The 17086-nt window shown below is 29.6% G+C and overlaps 2 protein-coding genes and 1 non-coding gene across 3 annotated transcripts; 2 read left to right on the forward strand and 1 right to left on the reverse strand.

The window, feature by feature from the left end:
• Nucleotides 1-2051: 2051 nt before the first annotated feature.
• LOC114190082 (DNAJ heat shock N-terminal domain-containing protein) lies at nucleotides 2052-5617 on the forward strand. Its single transcript, XM_028078846.2, has 7 exons — nucleotides 2052-2491; nucleotides 3037-3133; nucleotides 3264-3353; nucleotides 3589-3654; nucleotides 4262-4330; nucleotides 4442-4585; nucleotides 5080-5617. The coding sequence occupies exons 1-6, from the start codon at nucleotides 2151-2153 to the stop codon at nucleotides 4577-4579; spliced, it is 801 nt and encodes a 266-aa protein (XP_027934647.1). The 5' UTR covers nucleotides 2052-2150; the 3' UTR covers nucleotides 4580-4585; nucleotides 5080-5617.
• A 1394-nt stretch (nucleotides 5618-7011) lies between these two features.
• On the reverse strand, nucleotides 7012-10313 carry LOC114189978 (Pentatricopeptide repeat (PPR) superfamily protein). Its single transcript, XM_028078710.2, has one exon. It carries the CDS (start codon nucleotides 10180-10182, stop codon nucleotides 7075-7077), a length of 3108 nt encoding a protein of 1035 aa, XP_027934511.1. The 5' UTR covers nucleotides 10183-10313; the 3' UTR covers nucleotides 7012-7074.
• Nucleotides 10314-13344: 3031 nt separating this feature from the next.
• Nucleotides 13345-13417, forward strand: TRNAR-UCU (transfer RNA arginine (anticodon UCU)). Its single transcript has one exon. It is a non-coding gene; the product is annotated as a tRNA-Arg (tRNA).
• Nucleotides 13418-17086: the final 3669 nt, after the last annotated feature.

The following is a 17086-nucleotide window of genomic DNA, read 5'->3' on the forward strand; positions in this document are numbered from 1 at the left end:
ATAATGTATAACTTGGAGATTAAAATAATGTCACACATCCAATTAATAATTTCTCAATCAAAGATTTTGTCTGGTTTTGATCGTAATTTCATTATAAATACTTACATTTAAGATATTAACCAAAATTTAAAATAAGTTTAGATGAAAGATTTAAAATAATAAAGTGTCAGAACTAACAAGTTAGAATGTTAAAATTGAAAGATATCACATCCAATTAGGTATTTCAATTGAAAAATTTATTAAATTATTTTACAAAGTTATAAAACTACAACATTGATGTGTAAGAATAATCATTCTGAAAAATTTAAAATACTTTAAATTTTAGTTTATTCCCTTGTCTCATTTTTAACTTTTCAACCTAAGAAACCATTTATTTTTATTATCAAATTATACCAAGAAATAGAAGACAAAGACTAAAATAATAATTTTATTTTGGATAAATTATTTTTCCTTTATATAAATTAGCTTTTCTTGCTTATAGTTTTTCTTTGCCAGTGTAGAGTACCTTATAAGTGGATTGAATGAAGAAACATAAACCTTCACTTAAAATAGTTTAGTAATTATGTTTAGCTTTCTAAATATATATGTTTTTAAAATTTTGAAAGTTCTTGTTATCCTTTAAAAGGGTAAAATATACTTCAACTTAGATTATCGCTTAAGCAAGATAATCTCATTCAAATAATATTTTCTTACTCCATTAAATGTATTTTTACTTAATCTAAAGTATTTACATGTTTAATAATAATATTTTATAATATATTATATACAAATTTGAATGTTTTACTATAAGAAAATATTGATTTATTAAGAATGGAGATTATGTTAATTATGTGAATTTCATTGGATATTGATATTGTGAAAATCCTTATATGTGTTGGTCATGGATAATGACTTGGATGAATTGAGTTAGTTATAAAATGACTAGATTAGATTAACATATTTGGTAAATTACTTAAGTGGTAATTTGACCGTTTGAAATTTTTTTAATATAATATATGAGTATAATTAATGTATGTGATACCAGAGAATCAGTAAAGTTTAATACTTAACCTTTTGATCAAATTATGATTATGGTACCGATTATAATATAGTTCATTGAGAAAAAGGTAATTTATAATTTCTCTAACAACCTAAACAATGTAGATTAATATACTATATGGTGAAAATTTTGATGAGGTTTTTTCGTTATTATTAAGTATAAATTTTGTATAAAAAGCTACTGAACATACGCCATGTAATTGAAATTAACACACACACACACACACACATATATATATATATATATATATATATATATATATATATATATATATATATATATATATATATATATATTCAAACAAATCAAATGTCAAAATATACTTAAAATGATCTTCTAAAAGACATATATTCATATTAAATTTTGTATCAAATTCAATTTATGATTCATTATTTATATCATACATTATTTTTATTATTATAAAGTCGTTAACATTACTACGATATTTATTTAAAAGTAAGAACAAATTAATAATATTTAAAATAATGAGTAAAACTGAAAAATAAATAATCACACTAGTACTGAAATAAAAGGCCAGTTTACCAATTTTTTCTTTTCATCCTATTTTTTTTATTCTAACAAAAAGATTTAATTACTCTTTTATTTTTTATTTTTGTCAAAAAATATTAAATTAATATTTTAATTTTTTTAAATTTGAATTTGATCCAAATATTTAAAAAATGATTTAATTTAATATTTTTATTAAACTTTTTAAAATAAATCAATAATTTATTTTATCAAAATTAATAATATAATTATCTTAATTACATCAATAAAATAAATTATTTTTATTAATAACTTCAATTTTGATAAAAGATTCTAACTTCAATTTTAATTAAAAATTTATTTTAAAAAAAGAACTTAAAAAACTAAATTATATCAACATTTTAAAAATCAAAACAAAATTAAAACTTAAAAAATAAATTTAACATTTTTAAACAAAAATAACAACATAATAATTAAACCTATACAAAAACCTATAAATAAAACTCTTTCCTTTATTGAAATCACTTTTACCCCAAACATCATACAAACAAAACAGCTTCATCGTCCTCGATCTCCACTTTCCCAGAAGCCAGGAAAATCTGCATCTCCTCTGTGTGCTCACACGATGTCGAAGAAGAACCTCTGCACGCCCGTTTCTTTTCTTTTGCGGCGTTCTTTAACTTCGTTTCCTCAGCACTTCACTTCCAATTTTTCTCCTCACATTAAACTCTCTCTTCTTCACCATGCATCACCTCACCATCCTCCTCCTCGCGCTCTCACCTTCGATTTCAACTGTTCTCCGGGGATTTCCTGGAAAAGCTTATGCTCTAAATCTGCCGTGGAAATCCAAAGTGGGTGCTGGAATTGCCATGCTCCACCTCACTCCGCACCTTTCCTCGTATGCGACTCGTGTCGGTGCATTCAACCCGTCGATGGTTCCATAGACTATTTTGAGATATTTGGGGTGTAAGTTTCTGGGGTTTTGTTTTTCTCTTCTGGGTGCTGAAATTTCTTCCAAAGTTTTCTTCTTTAGCTCGGTGTTTTTAGTTCTGTTGACACAATTCTCCCATCTGAATTAGAGTTTTTTTTTTTTTTCTAATAATTTGTGTAGTAGAAGTTTGAATTAAGATTAGCATAGGTCAGGGATGTGAAATTCCAATTCTGACAGAAGAACACTAAAAGCAAAAATTAAGGAATTGCATATGTGACTTTTTTCCTCACGACAATTTATTTGGTTTTCGCCTTGTTTTTTGGTGCTTTTTTGCTCTACTGATACCATTCTCCGATCGAATTGGAGTTTTATTTTGATAATTTATGTAATGAAAGTTTACATTAAATATTGGCATAGCACAGAGAAGTGAAATTTCAATTATGAATGTGTGATTTAATTTTTTTGATGAAGGAAGAAAAATATATTTATTTAATGGATGAATTATTGTATTTATAGACGAGTTAAGAAGCTAAAAATAATTTTTGTTTGTCTTCTATTTTTTCTTTTTAATTTTAAACAGGGAGAGGAAGTATGATCAAGAAGGTGAGAATTTCGAGGTCAAGTACAAAGAGTGGCAAAAGAAGCTGCATCCTGATTTAGTACATTCAAAATCTCAGGTTGGTATGATGGAAATCTTCTATTTTATTTTTCTTTCTACTCTTTTTTGATTTAAGGAGATGGGGGAAGGCAGTGAGGTTGAATGAGTTTTTGGAGAAACTAAGACTTTGTTTTCCTTCAATTGGTTAGAAAGAAAGAGATTTTGCTGCAGAACAATCTGCAAGGGTGATTGATGCCTACCGGACACTTAGCAAGCCTTTGTCAAGAGGAATTTACTTGGTAAGAATACTTCCATAAAGGATTCCAAATTGATGATCCTTCATTACAATAACAAACTATCTGCGAAATTTGAAAATCTTGAAAGATAATATATTTGTGCTGGTGAAATTTATTATCTGAATTGGGGCATATGCATCTAACTAGGCTTTCCATCACTGTATTTAGTTATATATTGTTCAATTTCAGTTGTTTCTTCTTTGGTGTTACCATGTAAAGTTGTGCCATTTCTTTTCAGCTGAAGCTTAATGGAGTAGAAATCGATGAAGAGCAGACAATATCAGATCCAGAACTACTGGCAGAGGTAAAAAAGGAACCTTATTGCTTTTGAATGTGAAATTTCCTTTTAACTTCCTTTCCATGATAGATAAAACATCAGTGAAGCTATTTCTTTGGAAAATGGGTGGATGGTTATCCTCTTTGATGTTTAATCACCTCTCATTCTCAAGGTTCATTTTGTGAGCATTATCTGTAAATGGGAAGTTTGGCAAATGTATTGTCATTGATGGCTAGTTTAGGTATTTCTTTTCAACATTTGGATTCCCATTTCCCTTTAGGACTTGATTGTGTCATTTTATGGAAGATTGACTTACTTTATAAAGAGAATAACATAAATTTTAAGTATAAAATGTGAAATTATTCAGTTAGGCATACGTTCAAGGGGATGAAAGAGGCATTTTATCACTTGGAAAATATTGTCATCTATTCTTGCTTGTTCTTCTGTCTATTTTTTTTTTTTTATGTTCTTTCTGTGGAATATCTGAGCCTCTATTTTTCCAGAACTTAAATTGAATTCTGAAATTTGTTTGGTGAGATTAGTAGTATAAATTATTGCTTATCTTTTATCTCATCTTCCATCTTCTTCAAAAGGAATATCTGGCTTCCAAATTTATTGCTAACTTTTACTACAGATTCTGGAAATCAGGGAAGCAGTTGAAGAAGCTACAAACGCAGAGGCTTTGAATTGCATTCTCTCCCAGGTCTGCATGAAATCTTCATGAAGGCTGAATGCATGATTGGTTCTAATGTAGATTTTGAATTAGTATTACTCCATCTTGTTTCTTGATGTCATCCTTTGATTGGTCATCCAGATGCAGGAGAAGCTGCAAATTTGCTCTAATACCTTAGGTCATGCTTTTCAAAACCAGAATTTTGAAGAAGCGAAATTGGCAATTAGGAGAATGACTTATTATAGTCGAGTAATTGATGAAGTCATAAAGAAGCTTTGATATTAGGTAATATCAACATTTTCTTTTGCCTGAATCATTGGGCTACTATTTGTAGAAGATGAAAGATATTTGAAAAGAACAATTGTTGCGTGTGATATAATGCTTGTGATAGTGGCCATCATCGCATCCATGTAATATCTTTTTTAATTCAAATTGAGTGAAAAAAGAGCTGAAAGTGGAAGTTAAAAGCAACTGTTATTGCTTAAGTCATACTCAACATAACTTCCTGTTAAGTGTCAAATTGGACACATTTTTGGTGTTTTAGAGCACTTCTTTTGGAAGCTTTCTTTTCTTTAATTTCTGTTTTTAGAGCGTTTTAGTATTTTCTTCTGAAAATCTTAGTTTTAATAAAAATGTGTTAAAAAGGGTGTTTTAAGAGTGAAATATTGTTTAGTGTGTTTCGAGTTCCTAGGACTAGTCTAGCATAGTGTTTCCTTGATTTTAACTTTGATGAAATCTTTTTAAACTTGACTAACTTGAATTTTAATTGTGCTTTCCAGCAAGCTTGAGATAAAAATTTGAAGATATGATGAAGTCTACAAGTTGGCCGAACCAATAATAAAAGCTGTCAAAAATCTCATGAGAAGAGTCAACATCACCCCTCCTTGGGGGCAGGCAACTTGGACCAGCTGGACGGATTCATTGGAAGTGTGCATCAAGAAGTTAGAAGTTGAGAAGATTGGTCAAAGAGGAGTTGAATTAGTTAGAAAAGGAGCCTTTGTAGTTAGGAAACTCATTGTATCTAGAATTTGGCAAAAGCTTTCATTCATGTACTTTCTTTTGTTTAAATAGACTAGCCTAGGAGGATAGAAAACACACCACCACCACTTCTAAACATCCATCCCTTCACACATAGCTTTCTCTTAGTTTTGTTCAAGTTTCTAGGAGTTCTTTGGGTTGCTGTTTACTGGAAAAAGGTTGGAGAGCCAAGACTACAATGTGACCAAGAGTTCCTCCAACCCCATTCGAGTGATTGTAATCCTTCCTAAGACTCTATCTTGTATTCATTTTCAGATTTAATGTAATTCAGATTTTCTAGATTTCTTCTTCTTTCTTTGATTGTCTTTACTGCTTTGATATGTGTTTCTGCTTTCCATTTATCTTTCAAGCATTTTAAGATTTTCGTGTTCCAGTTTTAAGAATTTTCAGTTTAACAAACCAAAATTCTGATTATCCTTGCATCTAGACCTAAAAATCTGCATGAAACTCATTTTTTAAAAAGCTGTCAAAATCAATTTTAGTGCATTTGTTGTCTAATTTAGTTTGACACATGATTTTGAGTATTTGGAGTTTTTAGTTCAGGTTAATCATTCATTTTACTTAGTTCAGGTTAATCATTCATTTTGAGTATTTGCATTAATAATAGTATAGTTCATTTAAACATTTTATCATAAATGAAAATTAGGTTTTCATTGAGGTATTTCATCAAATCATTTTTTTTTTTTTTTGCATTTAGAAGCTATTTTAGGAGGTTTGGAACATGATGTATTGATTATTAGTTATTTTTAAATAAATTGATACTAACCTTTTTTTTTAATCATTCTAAAAAGTTGAGTAATCACACAATAAGCATGCCAATACCCTGTAAAACGATTAATTTGTTTATTTAGTCTATTCAATTTTATATAAAATAAATAAATTTTTGAGAATCAAAATCGAGTAATTTTTTTTTATTTTATACAAAATCAAAATAAAACATCGAATTATTTAATAGAAAGAAGACGGTCTTTTTCTTTATTTAGAAAATATCCAAACTTTTATTCCTAAACTCCATAAATAGTTTAAACTATATAACAACAATATTTACCTTGGCTCAAACGGTTTTGTACATGAAACTTCCCTTCTCTTATCCATTCGACGTATCAAAATTGATGATTCTAGTGATACATTATTTCTCTTGTTTTCTACCTTAGAAATGTTATTCATAGTTTATCTTGAACTGCCTCCTCATGTAGTTCTGCTTCTGATTCCTTTATTTTCATGTTATTAATGTAGGATTCCAACATGGAGCTATTGCTCTGGGGCAGACAATAGATCAGTTTACAGAATGAAGAATTTGACTCACTTATCGCAATGAAGTGGCCTAATAGAGATGTTATTGCTTCTCTATGTACAGGATGAAGTTAACATCTTGTCGCAGGAGGTATATCCTAAGCATTCACTATTTCTGATTCCTGAATATAGTTATTACGTACTATTTTCCTAACATTATAGTGGATGACCTTGAAATTTTTCTTATTTTATGCAATAAAGGAGTTTTATGGTACATATATCATCGTGGTAATGCATGCATGCATGTATTTGGTGCAATTTGATGTTTATAAACGGGATGGCTAATAGTATTAACCATCTCGCGGGTGCTTCTATTCATAATGTGGCCATGCACTCGTTATATTTTCCTGTATATTCTTTCAACATGACGGGATTAGAAGTAAATTAAAATGAGAAACTACTATTGCATAAGTCCATCGATTTCCAAAGGTTATGAAAAGAAATCAAGTTACGAGCTTGCGCTTTCTTCTTAGTTCTGATTTTTGTTGCAATACAACGCGGGCTAAATCAGTTTTACCTTCTCTGTTTAGCCCATAAAAAACCGTTCGAAAATTTATAGTACTTGGAACAATTCCACTGTCTAACATTTCAGAAATAAGTTGCATTGCTTCTTCAGACCTCCCAACCTTGCAAAGGCATGTGAGGAACATAGAATACGTTTTGAAATCAGGAAATGGTCCCTTTAGTTTCATACGGTAGAAGATATTCCATGCATCAATGGGCCTACCCACGTTCATGTACCCACGTATAAGAGCAGAATATGTGACAATGTTTGGTTCATGACCTGACTGTTGCAGCTCCTCAAAAGTCTGCATAGCTTTCTCCACTTGTTTCTCTTTAAAGAAATGAACCATCAGTGATGTATAAACATGGATGGTAGGTGCTATTCCCTTCTGTTTCATGGCATCCACCTTGGCCAATGCCTCTTCTAGTCGACCCTTACGTAATAGACCATGAACTATGCTTCCACAAGTTAGCTGGTCTAAAATAGACTTTTCTTCCCCAACCTCTTCAATTAATGCCAATGCTTCTTCCACTCTCCCAGCTCTACAAAGAGCTCTGATAAACAAGGAGTAACTGAGAAGGGCTGTGTAGCCCAAATTCTGAAGAGAATCTGCACATCTCCTGGCCTCCAACACTCTACCAACTTCACATAAACAACCGAGGTAAGCTTCAATCAGTTCTTTGTCAGGAGCATATCCTGCACCAATCATCTCACGGTATGTTTGGAGAGCATCATCAACCTTCCTTCCTTTCCTCCCACAAAAGGCAATTATCAGATACTTGTATGTACTCCTACTGGGGCTATAACCATCAGCTTTCATCTCTTTGAAACAATTCATGGCCATCTCAGTCAGACCTGTCCGACCATAAAGCATTATCATGATTGTCCATGTTTCTGGTGTTACTGGATAATTATTTCTACGCATTTCGAAGAACAAGCTACGCATGTGCTTGAAATCTTTGCCGCAGCCTGCAATTTTCATTGCCATGTTGTAAGATTCTAATGTGTGTCGATACCCAGATTGCTTTCCCACCCATGAGAAGAATTTTAGAACAGAGCTACCGTGCTTGTTGCAATTTTGCAATATCTCTATAACAAGTTCTGGGGTGAAGCGAAAGGTACTTCCCTCCAATTTTTCTTGGATTAAGGACCAATCTGTAGAGGATGAAAGTATCCTACAAATTTCATGAAAATCTTGCTCCGTGCAAGTCGTTAGGTTTCGGTGTGTAGAGGAATAATCTATTTCTGACTTTGATAGGTCAACTTTAACATCCTCTTCCACCTTAATTTCCGAAGATACTTGTTTGTTTGACTCCTTGAACTTTTCAGTATCAAGTGTGGATGCCTTACGCATCTGCTGGATTTTCTCTATCACAGCAAACTCCCCCTTTTCCTCCATGTATGTTATAACCCTACGGAATATTGTATCTTGAATTTTAATCTTTGAAGCCTGCATTTCGTGCAATACTTTGACAATGTCTTCTGTTCTTGAAGCCTTGCAAAGCTCCTTAATGAATACTTCATACGATTTCCAAGTGGGCCGGATGTCTTGGCACTCCATACAATTGAACATTTTCCATGCTTCAGATATACGGTTTTGTGAAACATGACCTGCAACCATAGCTGTTATTGCCACAATATCTGGCTTAATTCCTTTGCCCAGCATCTCATCATACATCATGCAAGCTTCTTCATACCTACTCAACCTAAAGAGATGTTGTATTAGTTCGGTATATGTGGAAATAGTAGGCACACAGCCGGATTCTTTCATGCTTTGAAACACTTTGAGCGCCCTGTCAACATCATTTCTCCCTAAATACCCATTTATGATAATCCCATGGATCCTCTCATCAACCATATCCCTTCTCTTCATAATTTCAACAACATGTAAAGCATCCGTGATTCTATCTGCCTTACACAGTCCTCTAACCAAAATCTCATAATTTTCAGGTTCAAGATCTAAATCTTTACTTTTGAGGTCCCGAATCAATTCCAAGGCCTCTTCAATCCTCCCAGAAATACATAAGTTCTTCAGCATACAGCTACGAACACGGTTTTCTGGCATCACAGACAACCGTATCATGTCATTTCCAAGCAAACTAACAGCTGCCGTATTTCCTGATCTTGCCATGCAGTTCATGATCGTCTCATACAACCTCACATCACACACCATATCCTTCCTGACCATGTCAGTATAGAACTCCATAGCAATGTCTCCCTTCTCAGCACTGCAAAGTGAACGGATAATTGCGCTATATGAAACAGCATCCGGTTCAAAACCACACCTTTTCATATTTTCAAGGGCCAACAACGCTTCACTAATTTTCCTTGCCTTCCCATAGTGGGTGACAAGAATGGTCCATGTCTTAACATCCTTTTGAATTCCACACTCATCCATTTCTTCCACCAATCTCTTCACCAACCCAAAATCCTTAGTTTCTCCAGCAATGTACAACATGGTATTATAAGTCTGCGTCGTGTGACTATACCCATCCTTGAGCTTCAGCCAATTGAAAACCCTCAAAGCCAACAGCGGCACTGTGAAGCACCTCTTCAACACCATGTCAAAAACCTCACTGTTCAACCCATAACTTAGATTCTCTAACCTCTCCTCCATAGAAGTGGAACTGTTTTCCCCTCTAACAATTTCAGTAATCTCATCCACAATCCGGCTTAGATCTTCCTTACCCATATTTCCCACCTGAGTATCTTCCAAAGAGCCAACATTATGTGCGGAATTTTCACAAACACCTGTACTACAAGCTGATCGGTCCTCGGAACGAACTTCAGATTGGGGAGTTTCGAGTGGAAACAAAGTCCCAGATGGTGATTGGTCGGGGATCACGGTTTGTGCACCTAGAATCTGAGTGATCTCGTTGAAAAGTGCACGAGAAGCATCGATATCTGAAGGAATATTGGTGTTGGGAAGTTGTTGCTGTGTTTCTCTGCGAGGGCGTGAAAGTTTTGCAGCGTTGGAAAGATTCAAAACGTGAGATGGTGAGAGGAGAAGGGGATCCAGGAATCGGAGCTTAGTTAATGATTTCATGGGTAACTTCAAAACAATGTTGTCACCAAAAAACCTAACTAATCATTGGCTGTTTTCTGATATATGAAAAATGTGACATTGAAGGAAGTTATTTTGGAAGACATGTACATCATGCTCCTGATCAAGCAGAGTAAGCTTGTTTCTTATGATTTCACTTTAGCATTCAAGTTACTTTTATACTTTAAATTTTTGAAACAACAAATTACTTGTTTTACTTGGTTTTAGATCTTTTAAATGGATGAATTAGTCATTCAACTATTGCAAAATATTTGAAACTATTCATTATTCGTGTTAGACAATTTTTTATTGCGACAAAGTTAAAGAAGGACTAAATTTAATTGTTTTCTAAGAACTAGTTCATTGATATGAAATATAAGATTGAAATTAAGTTTGTTAACATTTTTAATTATCTAATTTTAGAGATTCATACGTGTAGTTAATTTTTTTACTTTTTTACCCATTTGGTGTAATTAGTTTTTTTTCAATTATAGAAATGAACTATTTTTTTAAAAAAGTTATAAATATGAAAAAGTTGCATGAGTCTGGCACGACTTCATCGAGAAGAAGTTGTATGTGTTGTGCTTCATTAAATTGGAAGATGTCATTTATGATTACGATAATTTTGACGTGATTAACATTAATGAGTGGATTGATTTTTTTTTTATTATAAAAAATGTAGTTGTATTTGTGATTGATGATTTCAACATATGAAGAAGTTGTGCTCGATCTCAATGACTTTAATGTTCTTTTAATTGTTCTGAAGTTTCCTTTGTCACATACAACTTCAATTCTTATAAAATCTCTATTGTCTTGTACGATTTCTTTGTTTCTTCTATTCTTGTGTGTCATTGTTGCCTCATATTACTTCTTTGTCTTTTTTGTTTTATTTGCTTATAAGTTTTAATCTGACATGATTAGCACTAATGTTTTAAACATATTGAATTAAAAGAATTAAACATAAACAATGAATAAAAAAGGTATTATTAAAAAAATTAAAGAGAGAAGTAACAAATATATTATTAGGATAAAAGAGAAAATATATTATATATGATGATATTAATTTTAAAGTTTTACAATAAGTTGAGAAGTGATGAAATTTGACTACTATCTAAGTGGACAATTTTTTTATTATCACCTTCCCTTCTTATAATAGGAACATTTTTTTGGCTTATTTGAGATTGGGGTCCATTTCATTATGGATATGACTGGTAGTAGGCCCTTCTGACTCCTTACGTCGCATCTAGAGTCAGGTATGAAATTCAATTTGTATAAGGATATGAACTTTGCTTGAAGTGTGAGATAAAAGTACTTGCAAAGTTAGACCTTCCCGGTCAACAACTAAGGAAACAAAAGCCCCCTAGTATAGATAACTTATTCTCAATAAAGAAAGCTCTATCTACGACCACTAGTATGGCTTCGTGGTGTTGATGATAATGCGGACATATGGTTTGTGAAGGTGAATGGAGATCGATGAAGAAGCGACGAGAGATTTGACCGATTAGAGACGCACAATAGTGGGACTTGGTGCCCTTCTTGAAGCTTTGCATGATGAAGAGAATGGAGAAGCCTTGAGTTTTTTGTGATTTAAATAAGAAGTAAGGAATGAGCATGATGAAAATGCTTGGGGTTTTCATTAAAAAATAACTTATTTAAAATAAAAAAAATTCAACATATAATAGACACGTGTCAATATACATAAGGAAATGCAGTTGCTTACGTGGACCGTCCTTTTTCACATGGCATAGGACAAAATTTAACATAGTTATAAAAGAGAGACTAAATTCATTGGTTTAGAAAATAAGGAGACCAAACAGAAGTAAAATTTCAAATATAGACCAATTGTAATTTTTTTGATATAGTTGAAAGACCAAAACATATTTATCTATTATCTTTCTATTCAATCCAAGATTTAATATTTTTTTTAAATGTGAACACCTTATTTTTTAGATTACTTATTTTTGAGGTAATATGAGTTTTATTACGATTTCTCCATTTTTTCATTTTTTGTTATAAATTCCTTATAATAATATATAATTGTTGAGCTTTGGAAATGTCAATGATTTTAAAGTATTATAGTATCGGTCTTCTATAAAAAATGTCATATTTTTTATAATAAACTCACTCTTATTCTCTCTTCTAACAATTCAAATTAAATTAAATTTTATTTCTTTCCTTCATTTTCTTCAAAATCAAACAAAAACATTAAAAATTATTTCCTCTAAATTTTGGATTAATGGTATTGAGTTGGGAGAAATTACTACTGCTGACCAAATTTATTTAAAAACTTAAACTATTATTTGTTTGAATGATTTAAATGACTTTGTATTTATATAATTATAAATGGTTTTAATAATTATGCATATGTTTTAAGTATTATGCTAACTTCGTTTATTATATTGTTAAATTTGGTAATATATATGGATTAGAAAATATAATTATGTGATTAATATGACTTGGTAAATAAATGTTGTTAAAATCGGCATAGCTGAATCTAATAGAATTTAACTTAAGTTAGTGCAAACTATTTAAGTAATATAATTGGTGTGAATGACATGTAGTATAAATTGAGTAAGAATGACATAAATAAATATTCTTGACGGTATTCACAAATAAGATCTATTACAGATAATAATGAATAAATATTTTAAATGAATATCTATAAATAATAGACAATAAATAATTTAATTTTCATTAATATATAGATTTGGTACGGATCATATAATTTGTATGAGAATCAACTACACGTAAAAAAAATTATTTATATTTTATTAGGTTAAATTTAATTAAAATATGTTTAACTTAATTTATTTTATATTTTATATGTTTTTTTTATATTTCATTTTAAAAATTTATAACTTACTTTTTTTTAAATATCTGCAAGTGTATATAGATACTCATAAATTTTTATGCATCTTTTAAATGAATATCAATAGCTAACAAATTAATGTTTTAAGATTAAGTAATTTTAGTCAAGTATTACTATAATATTAACATTTTTTATTAAACTTTAATGATATTTTTTGGAACAAATAATCATTGATACGTTAAAACTGTTTAATTAGAAAATTAGAAAGATCAAATGCAACATTACTGTATGAATCACATATTTGCAAAAGATTAGAAATGTATTATTATTACGAAACATAAAATAAAAATTGTTAAGCACCTGTGGCCTAATGGATAAGGCGTCTGACTTCTAATCAGACGATTGTGGGTTCGAGTCCCACCAGGTGTGTTTTTATTTTTATAATTTTTTTTTGAAAATGTATATTTTGTCTTTTATACTTTTTTTTTTAATAATGGATTCGAGTCTCACTTTGTGTGTTTTACTTTTTTAATTTTTTCTTTCATATTTTTATATTTTTTTTAGTAATTTCTATTACTTAAAATGTTTATGTATTCATTGTTATAATATTTTTTTGAAAATGTATATTTTGTCTTTTATACTTCTTCTTTTTTGTAATAATGGGTTCGAGTCTCACACTTTGTGTGTTTTACTTTTTCAATTTTTTCTTTCATATTTTTATAATTTTTTTTAGTAATTTCTATTACTTAAAATGTTTATGTTTTCATTTTTATAATTTTTTTCTGAAAATGTATATTTTGTCTTTTATACCTTTTTTTGTAATAATGGGTTCGAGTTTCACTTTGTATGTTTTACTTTTTCAATTTTTTCTTTCATATTTTTATAAATTTTTTTAGTAATTTCTATTACTTAAAATGTTTATGTTTTCATTTTTATAATTTTTTTTTCTGAAAATGTATATTTTGTCTTTTATACTTCTTCTTTTTTTTGTAATAATGGGTACGAGTCTCACTTTGTGTGTTTTACTTTTTCAATTTTTTCTTTCATATTTTTATAAATTTTTTTTAGTAATTTCTATTACTTAAAATGTTTAATGGTGACTATAAGACATTTTTGCTTATTTGTAGTGGTTGTCTACACATATATTATTAAAATACTTTCATTATACTAATGAAAAAAATAGTTATATATAACAATTTATTATGTTAGTTATAATCCATCCGACATAATAAGTGATGTGGTGGAAAAATTGTCAATATGATTAGACTTTTTATGCCAGTTACAGTAGAACCAATATAGAACTGACACTTTTGTAATACAATAAAAGATTTTATGTCGATTATATATAGAATAGGCATAGAAAACGAACGCATATATTAATTTTAAATTTAGAAAGCAGATACTATGTTGGTTCTTGACTATATCCGACATAGAATCTTTAATTTTCTTCTTGCCCCTTCTCCTATCGCATTGTAGTTCACTATTCTCCTGCACCTCTCATCCCTCGCATTGCTCTCGTCTTTGCACGAACTCTTATATTCTCCCTCTCGTTGGTGGCTCTAGTCTTCTCCCTCTCGTTCCACTTGCATAAGAAGTGCGCGATGAAAGTTGTACTGGAATTGAAGAAAGGATTGATGAGAACACAGACATCATAGATGTGAACGAAGAGGTAAAGGAAGTGGAGTAGGGAGTGAATGGTAGCAGCAATGAGTATGAGGTCGGGGTGATGTGAGTTGCCTATGGTGGAATTAAGGTTAATGAAGAATTTGAGAATGTAATGAGAGTATGACTTTCTATGTCAGTTATAACACAATCGATATATAAAGTGAAAACGTTCTATACCAATTTGTATCTATGTCAGTTCCATAACCAATATAGATAGCCTTTTCTAACGAGCATAAAAAGTCTTTGTTACATTAGTGTTAAGTCCCTAAGGAGTGCTTTGTTGAAGCTCATTCAACTTGTTGTAACTTATACTACATGATTTGGAAGATGATAAATCATATATTTCAACAAAAATGCTTCATAGGAAACTACGATGCACACTATTACATGATATGTAAAGTTGATGGATAATTAAATGAATCATACAAACAATTATATGCGTGATTTTCTAATTCTAAAATATTTTGATACAACCACCAGATCATAGAGAAATACTTTTGATATACTCTTTTTTTAAACATTGGTTAGATTAAAGCGAATATTGATGATGTGAAAGTTCTAGTCTTGTGACTTGAGCTTACTTTTTTTTAGGTAATATAGGTTAATATATTGGTAGCTTCTTAGTTTTTTTTGGAGTGCAAAATTCTTTATATGCTAAAATTATGGAAGTTATTCTTGCTATTAAACATTTTCATGAAACTCGTTTTAGATATATTTGGTTGAAAAAAGATTATGCATAGTTATGTAATTCGTTTCTTCTCGGATTGTTTATTGATCTTAAAGGGAGACAGACACAATGTTTGAAGATATGTAAATGATGGAGTTTAAGTGTTATCATATTTTTAAGTGATAAATCATTGTTTGGATAAACTAGTTTATTTAGAATTGAAAAAAAAATTAATTAAAAATGGTATGAAATTATGTCATTTGTACTTTTAATTTTTTTTTTCAGTATAAACTTTGTATGTTTTGACTTGTTTTGCTTATTTTCAACAAAGTTTGCTATGTATTTTTTATACATGGATTTGGTTTAGTCTTCCATTTTTTTTTAATAATATTTTTTATATAATGATAAATTATTGATATGCTTTAAAATATCAATCTAATATGTCATAATATGTAATGATCCATAACATGAGTTTAAAAACAAAATCACATACATACATTAATTAATTAATTTATATATATATATATATATATATATATATATAGTCTAATACAATAACAACACAATAATAATGATCTTAAACAATGAAACAAAACACTCATTTCACAACTTTATTTTAGATTAATTAAAAAATATATATAACTAAAATATTAATATAATTAATTATATAATCTTGTAAGGATATAATAATTTTACTATTAAAATATTTATTTCTCCATGTTATTGATTGTCTCAACGAAGTCATCGGAGACTCTAACCATTTGACTTGTGACAACAATAAAAGACCAACGAATAATTGTATGTTTGTTTTTTCAGTTTAATCTAAATTCATGTCTCGAAGACTAATTTTAATTTTTTTTAGAGATACAACTATCCATGAATCAAACGCGTATTTTTAATATTTATAATTATTTGTGTATGGTTTAAGAGTAAAGGTTAAGGTTTAAAAGGAAGTTTATAATCCTATAAAAAGAAAGAGTGAAAATTTTAGTTTAGATTTATTATATAAATTACTATTTTACCTATTTAGTAATTTATTTATACATTTATCTTCTTTCTTTTCACATTTTTTCTAAAATTCTGATATTAATTTTTTTTCTTCAATCTAGAGCTTCAATTTAGAAGACAACAAAATTTTAAATAATATGTCCTAATCATACTACAAAATTTGTCATTTCATTCTATTTTCGTTCGATTATCGTCAAGTTTACATGCATTATCTTTTTGTGACTATTCATTTCAATTCTTCGAAATAATTTCCCCTTTAAAATTTCCTCCCACAGCTATGACAAAAGTGGCTAAAGAAATGAGTAATGCTTTAAGAATTCAAAAAATGTGCATTAACATTTAGTATACACTAGAAAAAACAAAAACATAATTTTATACACTATGTAATGTATTAAAAAGTAGAAAAAGATAGAAAAAAAATCTACAATAAATGTAGACAAAATCAAGTTGTCCATGATTTTTTTTTTTTTGAAAAATGGGAAACAAAATTATTTTTTTTGGGATTTTTATTTTTTATTTTTTTGTTGCATACAAAAAATCACAAAATTATCCATCTCAATGTTTTTATAGCAAATGAAAATTGGGATTTGACTCTAACAAATATAGAATAAATAAATTTGGTGGTTGATAACATGTTTGGGTATGTAATAAGCATATACAATATCAATGATTATTTTCATTAACAACTAATAATGTTTATTTCAATTTTAATAGTTGAGTTAATTCACCTCAACGTGTGGTGCACATGGAAGATTACA

This window comes from Vigna unguiculata, chromosome 7, assembly GCF_037176805.1.
Source record: "Vigna unguiculata cultivar grain cowpea cultivar isolate G323 ecotype 2 chromosome 7, ASM3717680v1, whole genome shotgun sequence".
Taxonomy (NCBI): Eukaryota; Viridiplantae; Streptophyta; class Magnoliopsida; order Fabales; family Fabaceae; genus Vigna; species Vigna unguiculata.